We start from the raw sequence: 18,892 nt of genomic DNA, 5'->3' as shown, positions 1-18,892 counted from the left end.
GAATTGGGTTTCGACTACTAAGATTGTATGTGTATTCTTCAATACTTTGTAGCCCTTTGGTTTGTATTGTGTTATTAAACTTTTTCTTAAAACAACTCGTGATTTAATCCAGTCATGAAATATTCTCTCCACTTCTTTATAGTTTTTTTTTTAATATGTAAAACGGATCACACTTGTGCACTAAGCCACCCGATCATGTAAATCTCCGCCTGCTCCTTCGACAAAGCGGCGTAGTGAAGCGCGCTGGAGAAGGTGAGTGCATCCGCAGAGAGAGACGGCGGATAGAGATCACTGGTTGGGGGGGCCGCACTGCGCTGACAATCACTCCAAAAACCGAGCTCATCTCGCACGCCTGTTCAAAGTCAATGGGGTTAGTGCCTGTTGCGGCGAAGCAAGGGAAAAGCGCCGCATAGAAAGAGCAAAGAGAAAAAAAAGGAAAGAAAAAAAAGAGACAGAGAGAAGACTTTGATTTCATTTGGCAGCCTGAGACTTCATCTTACACCCTCTATCAAAAGAGGTTGAGAGGCGTGGAGCGTGCAACTGCCACAAAATCAATACAGGCGCAAAGAGCAAAAGCGGCGGGAGTTAAGCAGAGCGACGGGGCTGAAGGTATAAAAACAGGTGAGGGTATGAAGGAGGAGGGGACGACAGCGATGCAGGCGCAGTGCGTTGGTCCGCAGCAGTGTAAACGCTGATGCTCGGCGCCGATACACGGCGCAGCGAAGGCGCAATCTTGTTCCTATAAGCGCCTCGCCTCGGCGTCTGATAACTGCATTTAAAAGTCTGAGAGGTGACAGCGTAAAGAGGCTGAATCTTAAACGGCGACGCTCCCTTTGCAAACATTGCGGAAACTTAATCCCCCAGTGCTGTGGGAGTTGCACGCTACAGATAAACCGCAATGTATAAGCTTTTTATATTAATAGAAATTGTTGCCACGCGCTGTGTCGGAGTGGTTAGCCCCTCTCTGAGTTCAATTTTCAGTTTTTGATTTCTCGGGAGTCTCGCGCGCCTTTCCATGTAGCTGTTGTCTATAAGTGTGCCTCACAATCTCAGCTCCGGGTGTGCAACATCCAATAGTTGCGAAGAAAACCTACAGGCTCTGCAGAAATAGTGATAAGTGTTGTCTTCTTGTTCTTTGTGTCAACTATTTTTTGATCCAGTGACGAAAAGAGCAACATGTCATTTAAATTGACTGCCAAAGGAGCAGGTCTGTGCTTTGTTCAAGCTCCATGAATCTGTGGACCTTCATTGAACCTATCTATAATTAATCATGAAAGTAAAGTTGACTGAATATGGGAAAAACAAGTTCAATTTGAGAGATTTACTGTCTTTTTTTGACCCGTAAGAGTGCATCAAACAAACTTTACCTTTGAAATAGTCACATTGCATTCCGTGTTTAAACTATGTCGCCGGTGTTTATTGTGTTGTCCCTGGCCTCCTCTAAATCCCCTGTCCTCAGTGCTGCTCCCCGGCTGCAGAGTTCTGATCCATTTATCCACAGGAGCATTAGCGAGGTGGCAGCGCTGATGTTGGGTGATAAATCCTGGCTCGCGGCGCGGGCCACATTTCTTTCTCCCTGTTGTTTGATGGCAGGATGGGGTCGGGGTCGCTCTCAGGCCTGTCCACTTCGCCCCTGAGCAAACAGTGAAAAGCATTTCTCCAAAGAGCCGCAGCGTGCACAGGGGGCAGAGCTGTTGGAACAGGATTGAGCTTTCCCCAAAGAAGAGAGGACACTTGGCACTTGAATTTCTCCCAGCGCACGGGTGTTTACATTTCCCCCTGCATTAAGTGCATGAGCAGTGGTCGTAAAACAGCCCGGTGTGGAAATATTTCCGTCAGTTTTTATGAAATATTTACAAATAAGTGAGCTGCTAATAAGGCTAATGCAAACATATATCAGAGCAAGTTGTTTAGGAATAGAGTACTTTTTCCCCCTTGGTTTGGCCCCTCAGAACTTTGCACTGGCCAATTTGTTGTTGTAAAATCTCAAGTATTTGTTCTTTATATATTTAACTGAAGGACTTACTTAATTGTTTTGCTGTTGCTTTATGTCTGCAGGTGTTTTGGAGAGATTGCTGTTTGCTTCATGAGGTTGCAACCTTGAAATTATTAACATGCCTAAACCAATTAAATTCACTGAATCAAGTCTAGATTTAGCTCGAAACATTCACAAAGGCCCTAGGAGAACAACTACATGTTGAACCAAATCCCTCCATGTGAAACTGTATTAGCTTCCCCATTATTGGGTTTATAATGATTACTTTGGCTGCACAAACAAGGCCTTATGGTGAAGCTCTCAGAGGAGACATGAATGTTTCAGTCAACATGTGTTGAATGGAAATGATGCTTCCTCAGCTCATGTGCATGTTAATAAGACACTGAAAGTATTTCATACGGGACGTGTAATGTGAGGGACAATTTCCGTCTTCCACAGATTACTTTTGCTGGAGGTCAGAGTGGATTGATGAGTAAGTAAATTACATTGCGGTCCTTAACTGGTTTCTGTATTGTCTGTGGTCTGTGAAGAGGGAGACTTCAGTGATTAAGAATGTTCATTGTGCTACAAGCCACCGTTTCACTCTTGACCAACACGGAAACATTGGGGAATGATCTTTATCCCAAAGTTTCTGCTATTACACTCCAAGTTGTCATGTTATTTATGTATTTATTCATTCTTTCATTCTTTTCACAGCAAGCTCCTACTTCAAAGAAATGGTTGCTAAATTAAATGTTTTCCCCTAAATACAAGAAATCAAATTGCATTATTTATTATTCTCATTCAAACTTCCCTCTCACATTCTATTAAACTCATTATTTCTATGCAAATTGGGTTATCCTTGGTGCTGACTAGCCAATTTGCCTAAAATAAGAAACGCATATCTGGAATTCATTGCCATCCAAAGCTAATCCGAAACAACTGCCTTCTGCCTTGTTAAAATAACAATTTTCTTCAGCTCCGAGTGAAATTGCCCATAAATGCAATCAGCCTAGCATTAAATTTGTGTGCAAGTTTCTATCTGGGGATTGAGAGAGGAAGGGTTTATGGAGCTGCTGGAGATTCAGACTGATACTTTAGAAGAGTTAGTAGTGGGAATAAAGAACTTGGAAGAGGCCGCGGTTGATAACAAAAAAAAAAAAGTGCTCAGAATAACTTGAATGAATGAAAGAAAATGGAAACAAAGGAGGAGAAGCGTAATTAGAGAGTGTTTTGTCCCAGCTCAGCAACAGCCGGCGTTGGAGTGCACGTCGTGGAGTGAAGTGGACGGGGGGGGGAAGCGTGGAGTTTTTGGACAAGCGGGACGAGCGGAGATGATTTGGCTGGTGGGCACTGGCATAGTGTGTGCTTTTTACGCTGACGTCCAACAACATTAGGCGCCGTGTCTGTCAGCGTGCACCAAACTCCTCTCCGCGGGAAGCTTCCGTTCTAATCATATCCTCTTCTCTGCGCGCTGACAGCACCAAAACAGACCGCGAAGATGCAAGAGGACCGTGGCACCGGGACGAATGCGAGGAGCTATTCAGTAAAGTCATTTGCGAGTTACGGAGAGAAAGTGCTTTTGTTTCCCATTTTTGACAGTAGTAGATGTTTGAAATCACTTTTACGAATAACATTATTTCAAGATCTGCTGCTTTTCGTTTTGAACAAATTGCCTAATTTTGTGCTGGTTGGCTCGGCGTGATTGGTTTATGCATATTCAAATGTTCAAGTGCCGACCTTCAAAACCCTTCCACCACTACTTTACAGCTGGTCTCTAAACTCCCACACTAATCTTACTACCTTGAATAATGCAATGACAACAAGCACACAAGAACATCTCACGACTCGCGTCATGACGCCGGCTCTCACCTGTCATTCCCAAACCAAAGCCACTGCACAAACGCTGCTCTCTTTCTGCAAGGACGCCCTTGACTGTTAGCCCCGGTGTGTAGGAGGAGAGCTGTCATTACACAAATTCATTATTTCTCCTACAGATGTCTAAAGGCATCACAGTGTACAGCCCACAGCTACGGCTTTGCCTCTTTACAGCCGCTGACGAGAACAACCGCCACAAATGTTGAAAAGTCCCTCAAGTGGAAGCGATCAATAGGATACAGTGCACTCTCGACTCCAGGGGCATGTTTAGCACCGTTTTACACGGGGTCTCTAAGGGGTATTGACAGACAAGGATGGAAGGGGAATCAACCAATGACATAAAAATACCAAATTGAATTAATGGGAAATTTGAAATTCTATGTAAAATCATATATTACTATTTTGTTACCATAGCAATACCAAGTCCAGTGCAGTAGTTAAACTTATGTTGTTCACAGCTCGGTCAACAATACATTCTTTGATGTTGCAAAAAGCTAAAATGACAACTTCTAAAATTCCAGTCTCACTTAGTCAACGTGAATAAACATGTAACTGATGTTTTGTAATGGATTCGTGTGAGTCATAGAGTTGCAGAAAGTTTAGTTGAATAATGAACACTCACAGCAGATGGACGGAGGCTGTATCAGTGTTGGAGGTTATGGCAGCAGCTGTTGAACATTTATGATTTAATTGTGAAATCAATGTGCACCATATACAAACACAGCATGAACTGCTGTCTGATGATACTCCATATGCTTCCAGTTCACCTTTGGGCTGTCGGTATCTTTGCGGGTCTAAAATTAAATTGTCAAACAATATTTAGTTCTGATACTTAAAGGCACATTGCGAAACATTTTGGATTATACTGTTGCCAGTCATGCTCCAAATGATGAGCAAGAAAAGGCTATTTTTGCAGTGTGTTAACAAAGAATGGATTTGGATGAGGACAGGACCTTACCAATTTAAATCTTATACTTGTCTGTCTTTAGTCAACGTCTCCATGGAGACGAGCTGGAGACGATCCTGCTCACAGTAAAGTCAGGTCTTAGGAGAGTTTGTTTGGTCATTTTAGGTATTTAAGGTATTTATAATGGACTTTAAAAATGTTGAAGACAGTTTTGTGTTTCATCTATGACACAAAAAAAACACCGATTATAGTGAGCGCTTCAGAAGAAGTAAAAAACAACCAAAATGATCAAGATTTCAACAGCGTGAATGGAGTGAAATACCACTTCAGATATGTTTTTAATGAGGGAACATTAAAACAAAGCTCAAAATAGTTGCTTGTGCATGATACGCCTTCAATATTAATGAAAACAAACACACCTATAATCCTCTGATGTACAGATATATATATATATATATATATATATATATATACTGTATATATATACGTCAGGACACTGGTAAAACAAAACAATAGCTTTCCAGTTGTTACTGTCCAAATAAGGTCATTAATTAACGTCCCATTGCCCATGCCTTTAAACAGTATTTCCCTTTAATAATTACTTGATATTAGTGAAAGGACATTTAATGTCCCGATATAAGCTCTGTTAGAATAAACTGAGAAACATATGACATTAATGTGTCCATTGCACATTGTCCTTGGGTGGTTTGAAAGGCGCTTTTAAAGAAAATGTAGTATTATTATTATCCACACCATTTATACCTGATCTGAACCATTACACTTTATATATCACCAACATTAAACCATCCACTCAAGCATCCTCCATTGCTCATCTCTGTGCTCAACATCTACATGGTATTTACGTGCACCACCATAAATCACTGAGAGGACTTTTGTCCCCTTGGCTTTGGTATAGTAAAAATAAACAAATACACAAATAAATAAGTAAATAAAGCCCTGGTGAAAATTAGACTCTAGTTGATATAAAATTTATGACGAGCCAGCAAAAAAAACAAGTCTTAAAACATCAGAGTCTTCCTCGGGGCGCGGAGTGGTTTGTGTCTGTTTTCCTTTTTCCCCCGTTTCAATATCAGCAGCTCCGGCTGACTCCAAAACATCTTTCTTAGATTATAATGACTGTGAGTTAAACTTAGAAAATACATTTGGGGCAGAAAACGGGCAATTTCAATCAATTTCCGCAAGCCTCGCAGTTCCCTATACAACAATTATTCTGTATGAATCAATACAACAGAGCAAATGACAATGCGGCTGTTTAGGAGGAGAGTACAACGGTTAAAGCCTAATAGATTAAAATACCCTTGATACAGGCTTCCTCTGGGGGCTGTTTGTGAACTGGTGCTAAACAGAGTGATGTATCTTCAGAGATTTGGAATACTATTAATATTGTTTGGACCATACACATACAGTGAAAAGTTTAGTGACACCACAAACCACAACGTCCTTCCCAACTGTAGATTTGTATACTACTTTCTACACGTCCATAAGGCTATTAGGTTAGCAATTGTGGGTTATACATGCTTTAGCGTAGCCACAGCGAATGTGAACGTACATTTATTTGTGCTCAGTTAGTAATGGCTAGTATGGGAATAGTCGGCCAGGTACGACTACTAAAGCTGCCATTCAGTACTTAATGAAGACACAGAGAGGCAGTTATTCTAGTTTGGTGTGATGGTACCGTATACTGAAGCAATGCAGTGACAAAATATGAAATATGAAACACAACCATAGAGATAAACATTACTATATTGCAACTTGGAATAAAAAGACATTATCAGTCTTATTCGCCAGCCTTTGAAACTATTGAATTAATGAATAAATAAACAGCTATACTGCAGGGATGTAAGGCTTCTTATGTAAGCCTGCTTATTCTCTTGGATAAACACAGATTTATTGTTTAAGGAATCCTTAAACATTACTAGATTTATTTTTTGCTCGATGTTTTCATTAACATGCTACATCATTTGAGCAACTTCCACAATGGAGATTTGATTGTGCATTGTTTTTTTCTGAGCAAACATACTGCTTCGTTTCCCTGCAAGCCCAGTCTATAATGCACAGGGGTGTAGTGTGGGAGCAGGATGTTTTATCGTTACTGTAACATCTACGTCGAGGTGCAAGTACTGATTTGCAACTTGTTTCAACTTTTTGCAGACTTGCAGGGCATCACGAATGTCTTTTCTTCCAACGTGATGTTTTTAAACATGTTGCTCGTAAGTGTCAGTAACTCCCTGCCTGCCATGTAATCTTGATCTATTTATTTATTTAGATGAGACATAACTAACCCCTAATAGAGAAAGAATGTAAGAGGAAGAGCAGCAGCCTCCAGACAATTCACTCGGAAGTTGCTTGCATGCAGTTTCTGAACAAAATTTAGTGAGGTAAAATTTTGTGAATATAGCTACAGATTTGCCCCTCCTCGAACCGCCACATTAACGTGGTGGAGGGGTTTGAGCGCCAGAATGATCCTGGGAGCTCTGTTGTTGGATGGATAGCTATAGATTTGGAATACAAATCCACAACTGGCTTTCAAGGTTAGAACTTTCTATTTTGTATTTTTAACACAATAAATACAAACAACAGTCCAGGGCGACAGTGGCTCGTTGCAGAGCGGGTCGTCTTATAATTGGAAAGTTTGTGATTCCAATCTTGACTCCCGCAAACTGTCATAATTCCCTTAGGCAGGACACCCACCCCACCCATATATGTGTGTTGGTCAGAGGGTGAGATTAGGCCAGCCTCACTTACACAAGTCTTCCCCAGCACGTAAAATTATTTGTCGTAGGTGAATTAGTACACAGTGAACATTCATCATCCACTCAGAGATGTAATAAAGGAACAGGCCACCGTTTTTACATACTGAAATAATGTCCATACCTTAGCTTAGACAAGTCGATGCATAACTGTGTGGTCTTTGTGCGTGCGCATACAAATAGACCAAAGACGTTGTTAGCATTTAGCCTCTCTTAGCATATTCCTACAGCTCCAAACTGGGGTGAAGTTAGAAGCTATCAAGCTGTTCCACGTTGTCCCTATTTAAATACAGTTACATGAAAAGCTTCACGATCCAAGTATAGTTACACAAAATGAAGCATGTGGATTTTCTAAGCCGAAAAAAAAGGGGACTATATTGTAAGACGTAATGTTAGGAGCACTTCAACTTTACTGCCTGGACTTATCACGTAACTGTATTTAAATAGGGAAAACGTGGAAGAGCTTGGTCGCTTCTAACTTCACCCCAGTTTGGAGCTATGGGAATATGCTGGGAGAGGCTAAATGCTAACAATGTCTTTGGTCTATTTGCGTGACTGAGCACACGCAGAAAGACCAGACAAGTACCCATCAACTCGTCTAAGCTCAGTTAAGAACATATCGCAGTATGGAAAAACTGTGGCCTATTCCTTAAGGTTAGTGGCTCGGGCCGGGTAAGGGTTCTATGTATGACGTTTCACTCTTGTGACATGTGATTGGTTATTGTATCAACCTACGAACAACAATGTCGCCCCCAGGACAGCCGTGACTGCAATAGTAGCTTGGTAAAAAAAAAAAAAACTGCTGCATTATTATTCCTTCACAGCATGCCTTCTTATCATTCGCACCTCTCCCCATCGTTTTTTTTTCCATTCAACCACAGAGCCCTAATTTCCAGCCTCCGATTTCAAAAGAAACATGCCTGAACTACAAAACACAGGCATCCTTTTCATCTCAGCCGAGCAGCATCACTGTGGTACCATTGTTTCGCGAGATGCAGCATCCCACAATCCCCGCACTCGCACAAACACCTGCCCGCGCTGCAATAAAGGACCACACCACAGCGCCGCGTACATGAGAGGGTCAGAGGCCATTACTTACCCCACATTTGCTGAGCGCGATGTACCACCACCGCTCCCTCACCGAGCGGAAACTGCGCCCCCCCACGCAGCTCAGGACCTCGTCGCTCCCGTCGCCCTCCACCTAAAAAAACAGCAAAATCAGTTTTCCAAAAAATGCCCTTTACCTCAGAGCCTCGCCGGATTATCGCAGACGGGCGGGGAGCCTGAGACAGCCGCATGAAAACATATTTCACACCCCGAAATAGACGGAGATGTGCGATTCAAGACGCAGCACGACGATCACACTTCCTTAATGTGGCAAACAAACAAGTCTCTATTGAAAGGACACAAAGGGATAATTTCTCACACAAAAAAAGGGTGTTCGTGATGTGCAGAGATGGGGTAGCAATGAGTTACATTTACAGAACATTTTGTCATTGCTGTCAATATAGGTGACAGATGCTTTATGTTAACAGTGTGAGCACAGTATAACTTGTATTTATTACTGGGTATAGTTAGGAAATAAGGAAATAAAGGAAATAAAAGGATCAATCAGACATGTCCTGTCATATCATACTACATGGGAAATGATGTGTGTCACTACTTTCCATTTTGCAACACTGTACTGGTACTCTTACTTGAATACAATTTCGAAATGTTTGACTCTCCTCTGGCGTTGACATGAATCCCAGTTATGCATCATCAGCTGTGGAATGTTATAAAAACACATTATGGCTATTAGCTCTGCCTACTTTCTTCACCCGTGTTTTACATATTCCTCTTAGCATAACAAAAGAGGAAAACTGTTGTGATAATGCGTTGCAGAAAACACAGGGGGGGTCAGAGGTGTCGGAGAGAAGCGCTGGAGTGTGGAGGATGAAGACAGCGTGTTAAATGCTACACTGCCGAAACAGCCGGGGAGTGTACACGAGCGCTCTCACCATGCAGCCCGACCACGTGTAGCGCGTGGTCAAGTTTATGACCTGGTTGTTCTCCGGCCGCAACACCGCTTCCTTCTGGTAGCAGTTCTGGAGGGAGAGAACAGATAAAGGCGTCAGAAAATAAAGCATGTTTAAACCAGGAGCGTCCGAACTGTGACCAGGGGGATTCAAAGCGACCCACAGACTGTTTTTTTATGGGGCCTTTGAAAGTTTTATGACAAATATATACCAGCAAGTGTCATATTGATGGGCGTATCTCAGCTGGAGGCAAGAGTGGGCACTGACGGCGATCCAAATTTATGGGGGAAGTTGTGTTCAAGGTTTTACTTTCAAACACGGATATTACTGAAACGCGAGGTGAATTTTCAGAGTACATAAAGTCACTGACTCTGTTGGATCGTGACAGCTGGGTGACTTAATTATCGCTTTCGTGTGGCAGCAGGCGGCTCTGACCCGTGCACTTTACCAAGCGGCATGAAAACCTGACAGGACCATCAAGGTAGGAGTGGATGGGGCGTGTTCATAACCCGGTTGGATGAAAGCCATGAAGTTCAACGCTACAATTATACTTAATCATTCGGGGGGAGGAAATGGATAAATTCAACTTTAAAGCCACCCGTTTGCTTGCAGCTATACACATTTTTGCCTCAAGCTAGATATTGAGGCGTCTGTTTGGTACTGATACTTCAGGCAGAATTGTCCTTAGTAATGCCATGACTTCAATAAACATCTACCATCATGACCGAAAAAAAAATACATTTTAGAGTATGACATTAATTTCCGTGTCTGCCCCCATTTCAGTTTTTCAGTGAGTTCTGAGTCAGTGGATCCCTTCCTTGTGTTCTTATATGTGGAGAATATGTGGAGTAAAAACATAATTGTTTTAAGAAAGACAACATTAAAGCAGAACTTAGTAACTCATGTCCCCAGAGGCCATAAGTGCCACTACAGGTGTCGTAGCATGTTGCTTTTATTTAATTAAGAATTGTCCATGAGAGTAAATACTACGCTGACAGAAAAGACAAAGGGAGAGCGGGATATTGTACATTGTGCCACAACTCAATGACACAATGGAGATATTTTTTTCACTCAAATACTTTTTTTCACTGACGCTAGCTCGCAGTTAGCTTTGCCCGTTAGCCTGTTAGCGTCTTCTTTCGTGATTCCATTAGTGTGTATTGCGCCTCTGACCCGGAGGCAGTTTCTGGCCAGAGACACCAGGGGGAGATGAAAGACCCCCCAATCATCCCATTAACACTTGTATTACCCCCAGAGGGACTACGGAAAGGATTTATTAAGGTAAACAAGTTACTTAGTTCTTCTTTAACTTTTACATCTGAATTGACAAGCATTTTTTTTTTAGTAAAGATTTGTCATACGCAGGCAAGGATAAAACTGCAATTTCCATTTTCCCTTTTTGAGCCTTTTTATTCAATGTTGATGCATTGAGGCTAATCACAATTATGCTGACAAGTTGTTTTTTTTGTATTTCCCGCCAATCAATAATGGCTTTTACTTTTGGCTGGTCTTCTTCAACTTTTTAGGGATAAAAGGAAAATCAATCAAACTGTGAGTCTGCCAGAAGCTGTTCTGTACCAACCAGGCAGCCACATAATGCGACAAGAGTAGGCACTGCCGAGTGGAGGGCCTTGCCTAATAACGCTATGACAGAATCTGCTGAGCGAGTTGGTGGGAGAACACTGTCACCGTCGAAGATACTAACAGTCTTCAAGGCTGTGTTGCTTTCCGGCTTAAAGGAGATGCATGAACGGGTCGTGCCAACGTGGGATGGAGCCTTTCCTTCAGAGAACAGAGACTGCTGTAATGGCAGAGGTTCTTAAACTGTGGCACTTGGGCTTTTTCAGGTGGCACTCAGCCTCTGCAATTTTAATGACAAAAGCACTTATTCTTAGATCAAAATCAAGGCAGATCAAATCTATCCAAAAATCGTGAATATAATTCTTAAATAAACAGCGTAAACAGCTCAAATAAATAAAATTAAACTAAACTAAATAATTAGATTAGATTAAACGCAAAGTTTGCCGCATTCAGAGCCGAGGCCTGTCTCACATCCTCAAGGGGACAGCTGCAGATTTTAGCGGCATTAAACTGAAATGCAGCCTCACCATGTTTAGTCTTGACTCTGCAGGAGTCCCCTGCCTGAGGTTCTCAGAGACTAAAATTGTAGATGACCATGAGTACCACCTGAAGGGCCAGTGGCTCAAAACATGTTATTGTCTTAAATGCAGCCTTAGCAATATTAAAATTGTGATTTCTGACCAGGAGCATGTTCTACTCATTAATTGGCGTCCTCAAAGGGTACATAACGCAGGATATTTTATAATCGATTTTCACACCACACTCAATGGTCCAAGGTTAATAAATTTAGTTCATTTGAAGACTATTGGAAAAACAAATAGTGTGATACATCATCAGTCTTCTTAGTTAATTAATGAGAAACACTAGGGGTCGAAGAGATCCCCAAACTAAATCTCAACGCTAAACACACTGCGCATATTAAGTTTATCATTATTAAGACAGACAATGGAGTTTATTTTCTTCACTCTTTTATTTTGGAAACTAATTAGAATATTTTTCATTACCACTTGTTGCCCCTGGCTGTGAGTTTTATGCCGCAGCTGTTTGCATTGTAAGTAGCATGGGAGCAGTGCTATTCTGCAAGTCCAAAACAGCAAGATGTGATTAATCCTCAAGTAATTGAAGCCGTGACAGCTTCAGATGCTGATTTATTACAACAAAAGTCGAAGAGTGAAACTAAGAATTATGCTGCTGTCTCCGCCAGGATAGAGTTTTCCTTGTATGGTCAATGAGTGTTAGTGAAATAAGATGAATGTCGCAATGACTCAAGATTAGGGCTATGGGCTAAGATCCTACAACGTTTTAGAATAAATACAGTAATTTATCATGGTATAAAACTATGCGTATTAGTTTTGCAATTTTCTACCTATACTGCGGTGAAACTGCCAGAAGCTAAGGTGAATTTCAGCATAAAAAGGAGACGAGATTTATAGATTGTCGACCTGACTGGGTTGATTGACTTGAGAACTCTTCACTTCTGTGTTCAGGCGCTTGTTCTCGCTCTGGTAGTCGAATGTAAAACTGTGCTTTTTGACAAAAATATCCTCCTTTACTCCTCTCTTAAAACATCTTCCTTCTCAAGTAAGAATTTAGAATTCACAGTCATCAAAAGTACGTCTGTGGCTCTAAGATGGAGACACACCTGTCTGTGGACCACTGCTCCTCTCCCTGCAGTACTGATGCATTCTCGTGTGCAGAGCTTTAAAGACAGTTTTGACGAGTGAAACTGTAAACAGGAAATCGGTTTGGCTATGGCTGTCCTGAACACTCCTCCTAGGAGCAGCTAGAAAATAGATGAACAAAAAAACGAGTATCTGGCTAGTAAACGTTGTTGCACATATACTGTTGAAAATGAACCTCACAGACGGCGAGTATTATTCAAGGATACACGTTTAAGGTAATGTTTTTGACTACGTATGTTGAGGGTAGATTTATCAATCTAAAAGAGTTTGCTATGTTATCAATATCATCTCTTTTCTCATCAGTGGAAAGGATCTTTGGTGAGCACTAATATAAAATTGGAGAGAGAGAAAGAGAGACTGCTGTATCCACTCTCATATACTGTACATTAATCAGCCTGTTATTAGATCCACACTGCATGAAGAGAATGGATATTACAAATGGGCCCATCACTTTGTTAGCCCGGTGTAATACAGCTGTAAAGACAATGGAGTGTGTACCATTTCAGCTATTAATCCATCACATGAAATGCTCCTTTCGTGCATTGTCAGTCCCAGAGAGCCATGTATAGAAGTGGTTCTTAACTGGTGGATCGGGGGTTTTTGAACGTTAAGAAAACACTTGATAGGGATGTCATCTGCTCCAGATCTCAGAAGACAAACAGGTGCGATATCCCAGACCAGTGGCTAAGCCTCACAAGCTGCCTGTCCACCTGTAGAGGCCGTCATATGCTCGTTGGATATCAACCTGGACTATGCTCCTCTCAGTGGACTCAACTAGGGTCCATTCGATTGGTGTGAAGTCTAGGGCTGAAACGACTAATTGATTAATCGACGACTAAATGGGGTTAAATGGAGCAAATAGTAGTGTTTTTGATGAAATCCTACTTTTTTATATTAGGGTCTGTAGTGTTTTGTACATTGTAAATGTCATGAATAGAAACAACAAACATTTCCCTTTAGTTTACTCCATCAACACATCCTCAAGCAGCGCCACTTAAGCTATATGTGATTTTAAAAAAAGTCGATAAATCGTAAAAATATTCGATAGATTAATCGGTTACAAAATAATCGTTAGTTGCAGTCCAGCTGACTTCACTCCCTATAATATTGTCATTGTCTGCATATGCGTGTGGCAGAATTGACCGCAAAGCTACTTGAATTGAAGAGTCAATCAGAGCCCAATAATCAATACAGTTGAAAAAATACAAAACAAAATGGCCTGTTTAAAAAGACCAGTGCCTACTTGTTTTGATCAGGATTTATGCCTCATGTTTAAAGGCGCATTATGCAACTTTTTAGGTGGGAAAAAAATATATAGATATTATGTGCGTATTTGACCTTGTAGTGACCCATCGGCCATATGTGCTTAACATGGCGTCTTTACTTTCCATCACAGTGGTCTCTAGGACGCTCCAGGATGAATTGTTTGGAAGGTTTTCACCGTTAATGGACCCTGGACTAGAAAACCTACAAAACAATTGATCCTGGAGTGTTGTAGAGACCACCGTGATGGAAAGCAAAGATGCTGTGCTGACCACTCATACAACCTCTGGGTCACTGCAAGGTCAAATACGCTTAAATATAAACTTTTTTTTCATATAAAAGTTGCATAATGCACCTTTAAATAAGCAATAGTATGCTACATTCCAAATAATTGGGAATAAATATTTTCATTTTGCTGGGTTCGCTGATCATAAATAGAGTGATAGTGGGGGGTCATCAGCTGACCAAGGCAAAATTTAGCACAAATATGGATTGTTCTGCGCCCGATCACTGCATATGGAATCAATAATACATTACTGGCTGTGAGCGAAGGGCGTCCAGTTTTAGAACTCTTCAGTAAGAGCAAACCCATGCGCTCTGCTCAATAGCAGTAAATAAAAACCAAAGGTCCGTCCACATCGATGTCCTGAATTTGTTAATGCCCGAGTGCCTTGGGCTTAATTACGTCTTGTCAGTGATAGAGAGGAGCGCAGAGTGGTTTTCTCACCTTTTCTGGCCTCTTGTACACGGCGGGCCACTGAGAGGTGTCGTCGAAGTAGAGCAGTATGTTTTGACAGCATCGTGACTGTTGGGAGGAGAGAGAGCAGATTAAGGGGGGAGGCGGGGGGAGGCCAGGGATGTGCGTAGATCACACAGGAGCGAGGTGGCTTGATTTATGGCGTTTTGTGGGGTGGGGTGGTTCTAGAGTCTGCAGGCAACAAGCGCCACAGCTGAGCAGAGGAACACAGCAGACAGCACTGGGAGTACAGTGACAGCACGAGGGGAGGGGACGGGGATGGAGGAAAAATGAGAGCAAAGAAAAGACTTCCAGAATGTGACATTGAGGAATGGATAAACAGGACGGCAAGACTGTAGACTGCAAGATTTCTAAAGGTCACGTGGGAAAGGTATAAAAGCAATATTTTGAGGGAAAAATAGACTCTCTTTAAATCAGATAGCAGTAATACAATAAAGTAATAAAGCAACTGCTCTTTTACTTTCAATACAATCCACTTTTTTCAACACCACAGCTCAAAAGTTAACACCTCAATGTACCGCTCCCAGTCATGGAAATATTTGCTGGTTTTATATACAGACACTTGAAATTCTAGTATCATTAAAAAAACGGGATGCTGTGTGTTTGGATCACACTGTGCAGCCGTCCCCCGATGAGTAATGATGAATTAATGGAAAGAAAGAAATAAGATGTTCCTTGAGTGTGCTAATCCTACCTTTGGATATCGGAACCGGAAATCCAGACGTCCAAAGTCGGTGAGAAAGCAGAATCGAGTGAGGAACACCCAGTCCTGGAAAACAAACAGGAAAACCAACACAAATGTGACTAAAAATACTGTGCCAAAAGCAGCGTTCTCAAACAGTGGGCTGGGATTTGAATCACGACGGATTTTATTTAGGTCACCAACGAAATTCCAACATTTTTTTAAAAAGACGAGCAGCATCGGGGTTTGTTGTGTGTTGAGTTGTCGTACACTTTTAGCCACTGCACAATGTCAGTGATCGTGATTGACTTAGCGTGGCCTCCTGTGGCTCCATTATTACATGTGTTACATAATAACCATAATTATGACCATTTTAATGACTTATTCATCAAACGAATTATCTGAGAGTGTTTATGGTTCTCTTTTGTAATTGAACAACAGGAGTAAACCACAGTGTACCGACAATGTCGGTCCAGGGACAGCATGAAAGGAAGTGACTTGATTGTTTCACCTCAAATAAATATTTTTTTCTCCCAATTTCTTTTACATTTTCCCCTATTTTTTCCAATGTTTTGTCCAATTTTCCCCCCTAATTTCACAATTTCTCTCAACTTCCTCCCATATTACCTATTTTTCATACATTCTTGACATTTGAGATTTAGTTTTAGTTTTTTGTATTTAACCTTTATTTAACCAGGAAGTCCCTTGAGACAAATCTCTTCTCCGAGGGAGACCTGACCAACAGGTCCCGGTGACATTTATAAAACAAGTAACCATTAAAGCGAAATACCAACAATTTACATTCAGTTCAAGAATGACATGCACACTCTTAGGTTAGGCTTTCGGCAGTGCCAGTTTAAAGGAGCTCATGGGAATGTGTTCCTGAAGCGGGAGAGAGTTTTGAATATCAGCATTGGAAAAAGCTGTTTTACCCAGTTCAGTGTGGATCCTCGGAACAGAGAAGAAGTCGCTTAGAGGAGCGGGAGTTGTACCCGCTGCAGGCAGGCAGAGATGAGCCAGATGTAGGAAATTTGCAGATGTTACACGTACACACATTATTGTGTTGTTTTCTGGTTCTAGGTGACAAATATTTTAGAATGGGTATTGGAAAAAGTATTGTTCAGGTATCGGTATTTTTTTTATTTTTTTTTATTAGACAAAACAAAAAACACAACAACCAATCACCACATAAGTGGATATATACAAAGCATAAAATAAATAAAGAAAAGACAAAATAAAATAAAATGAAATACTTAAATAACATAAAAAGAAACGAGACAAAAAACAAAAAGAGATATAACAGTAAGTATTAATGTCAAACCAGTTCCATTCATAGATCTAGATCATAAACATGCAGGTAAATGAGGATTAAGACAAACGGGTGATGAGAGAGTGTATTCAATTTATATGTAAAAACAAAGTCCTTCACAGCCGCAAACTGAGTGGGGGGTACTGAACCTTCAGCTTGCTGCTGTTGGTATGGTAGAGCTGCCATTGTATTGGCTGGGCTGAATTGGCTAGGCTGGAACAAGGCAGTCTTCAAACACAGGTGGAATATCTCTATATTAAAGTTATAATTTAAGACAGTCCAAGAATTTGGACCATTCGGATTGCACTTTTACATTACCATTTGGCATCTCGGTGTTCAGGTATCGGTATTGAAAAACTAAATTTACTGTTAAAATATACTGTAGTGATAGTGATGTTATCCAAGTTTATCTATATAGCACTCTCCAATAACTCAAGGTTTAAATGACACATTTATAGAAGTGGAAATCTTTAGGAGAAAGATAATATGGTCAAAATCCCACCACTAAGAGTTGTAGGTCAATCCATGAGCGAAAGCATTGCTGCTTTCTCAACCACTACTTCAGCTGGAAAACTCCTGGCATCGTCAATTTCCTCAGACTGAATGAAATATTGATTCATCAACGTGGCACAGTTTTTAGATAGTCAGCTGACCATTTACTGTGGGCCCACACCATTTCCGAACATGCCATAACTATCCAAAGGGGGGCTCTTACCTATTTACTTGGTTAAACCTGCATGGTAACAATGACAGAAGTGCAATCCAAAATCCAGGGTGTCTCGGTAAATCCAGCATTCAGGCTTTCAGGAAAATGCCAAATCCAATGGTTGAGCTTATGCAGGCATAAAAACTGACATTAGCGCCGCGATAAAGCAAAACGCCGACGAGTTGGAAAGTAAAGGGCAAAGTTTCAGCAAAAGAATGAGCTGAAAAGTGTTGGAAATTGCGCTGGAGATTGTCGTCTAATGCCGGGGGGGCTGTGGCTCTGCGCGGTGTAAACACATTATCAGGTAAAAAGGAAAACCTCTGTTCTTAATATTATTCACAATGAGCCTGGCGGTAGATGATAGTGCTGATGGTGTACTTTGTAGAGCTTATGTAAGACACTGCAGTAGCGGCATATGTGGTCTCTGTGTACAGGTCTACAGCTGGAGGCACATATACTCTCAGATAGGTATCAAACTGCTGATCACACAGCATCACCCAAACCTGTCCATGCACTGTTTTTTGGCGTCTCCAGAGAATCGAGCCCCAGGAGACAGATGGAGAGTTGAAAATAGTCGGGTTTACCGCAAATTTAGTGAAAGCGAAAAGCACTTATTTCAGAAAATGACAAGCGACGGAGACAAAGTGCAACCTGGAAGCAGCGGAGACAGATTTGTGATCAAAACTAATCAGCAAAATGATTCATAGTCCTCAGTGGCATTTTGACAAGTTACTGGAGACGGGATCTTGATGTACAGATACAAACTGCAGTAAATAACTGATAATGTACAGTATATCGGAGGGTGTCAGACCCACTTGAGGGACAGAGTTACAGATTACATGCTGTCTCACCTAAAAGAGTTGGTGGTACACATACTGTACCGATGTAACTGTCCCTTTGATCCCCATAGTTTTGTATAATCATTTCATAGAGGCGAGTAGTACTTGCATTTACTCTACTACATGCTCTTAAAGAAGAACTAAGTAACTTGTTGACCTTAATAAATCCTTTTCGTAGTCCCTCTGAGGGGTAATACAAGTGTTATGGAATCATCTTTCATCTCCCCTGGTGTCTCTGGCCAGAAAACCACCCTTGCAACTTTCCCTGCTCCAGATCGGAGACCCAGTACACACTAATGGAATCACGAAGAAGAAGCTAACAGGCTAACGGTACACAGGTTGTGGCACAATGTACAATGTTCTTCTCTCCATTTGTCTTTTCTGTCAGCGTAGTATTTACTCGCACGGACAATTAATGAGTAAAAAAACTGAAACCTGCAGAGGCGCTTATGGCCTCTAGGGGCATGAGTTAGTTCTGCCTTAACCCCCTCCTAGTGCATTTTCTCCAAATCTAAAAGCTTCTT

The 18,892-nt window shown here is 41.4% G+C and overlaps 1 protein-coding gene across 1 annotated transcript in view; it reads right to left on the bottom strand.

Annotated features, from left to right (window-relative positions):
* tmem145 (transmembrane protein 145) overlaps positions 1-18,892 on the bottom strand; it is a 55,371-nt gene that overhangs the window by 24,573 nt on the left and 11,906 nt on the right. Inside the window, exons 2-5 of the mRNA XM_079561220.1 lie at positions 15,527-15,601; positions 14,803-14,880; positions 9,532-9,618; positions 8,631-8,732 (exon numbers count right to left, since the gene is read on the bottom strand). Of these exons, the coding sequence (XP_079417346.1) occupies positions 8,631-8,732; positions 9,532-9,618; positions 14,803-14,880; positions 15,527-15,601 (342 nt within the window). The remainder of the gene's footprint in view (positions 1-8,630; positions 8,733-9,531; positions 9,619-14,802; positions 14,881-15,526; positions 15,602-18,892) is intronic.

This window comes from Gobius niger, assembly GCF_951799975.1.
Source record: "Gobius niger genome assembly, chromosome: 8".
Taxonomy (NCBI): domain Eukaryota; kingdom Metazoa; phylum Chordata; class Actinopteri; order Gobiiformes; family Gobiidae; genus Gobius; species Gobius niger.
The sequence above is the reverse complement of the archived record's forward strand: the minus strand, read 5'-3'. Positions and strand labels throughout refer to the sequence as shown.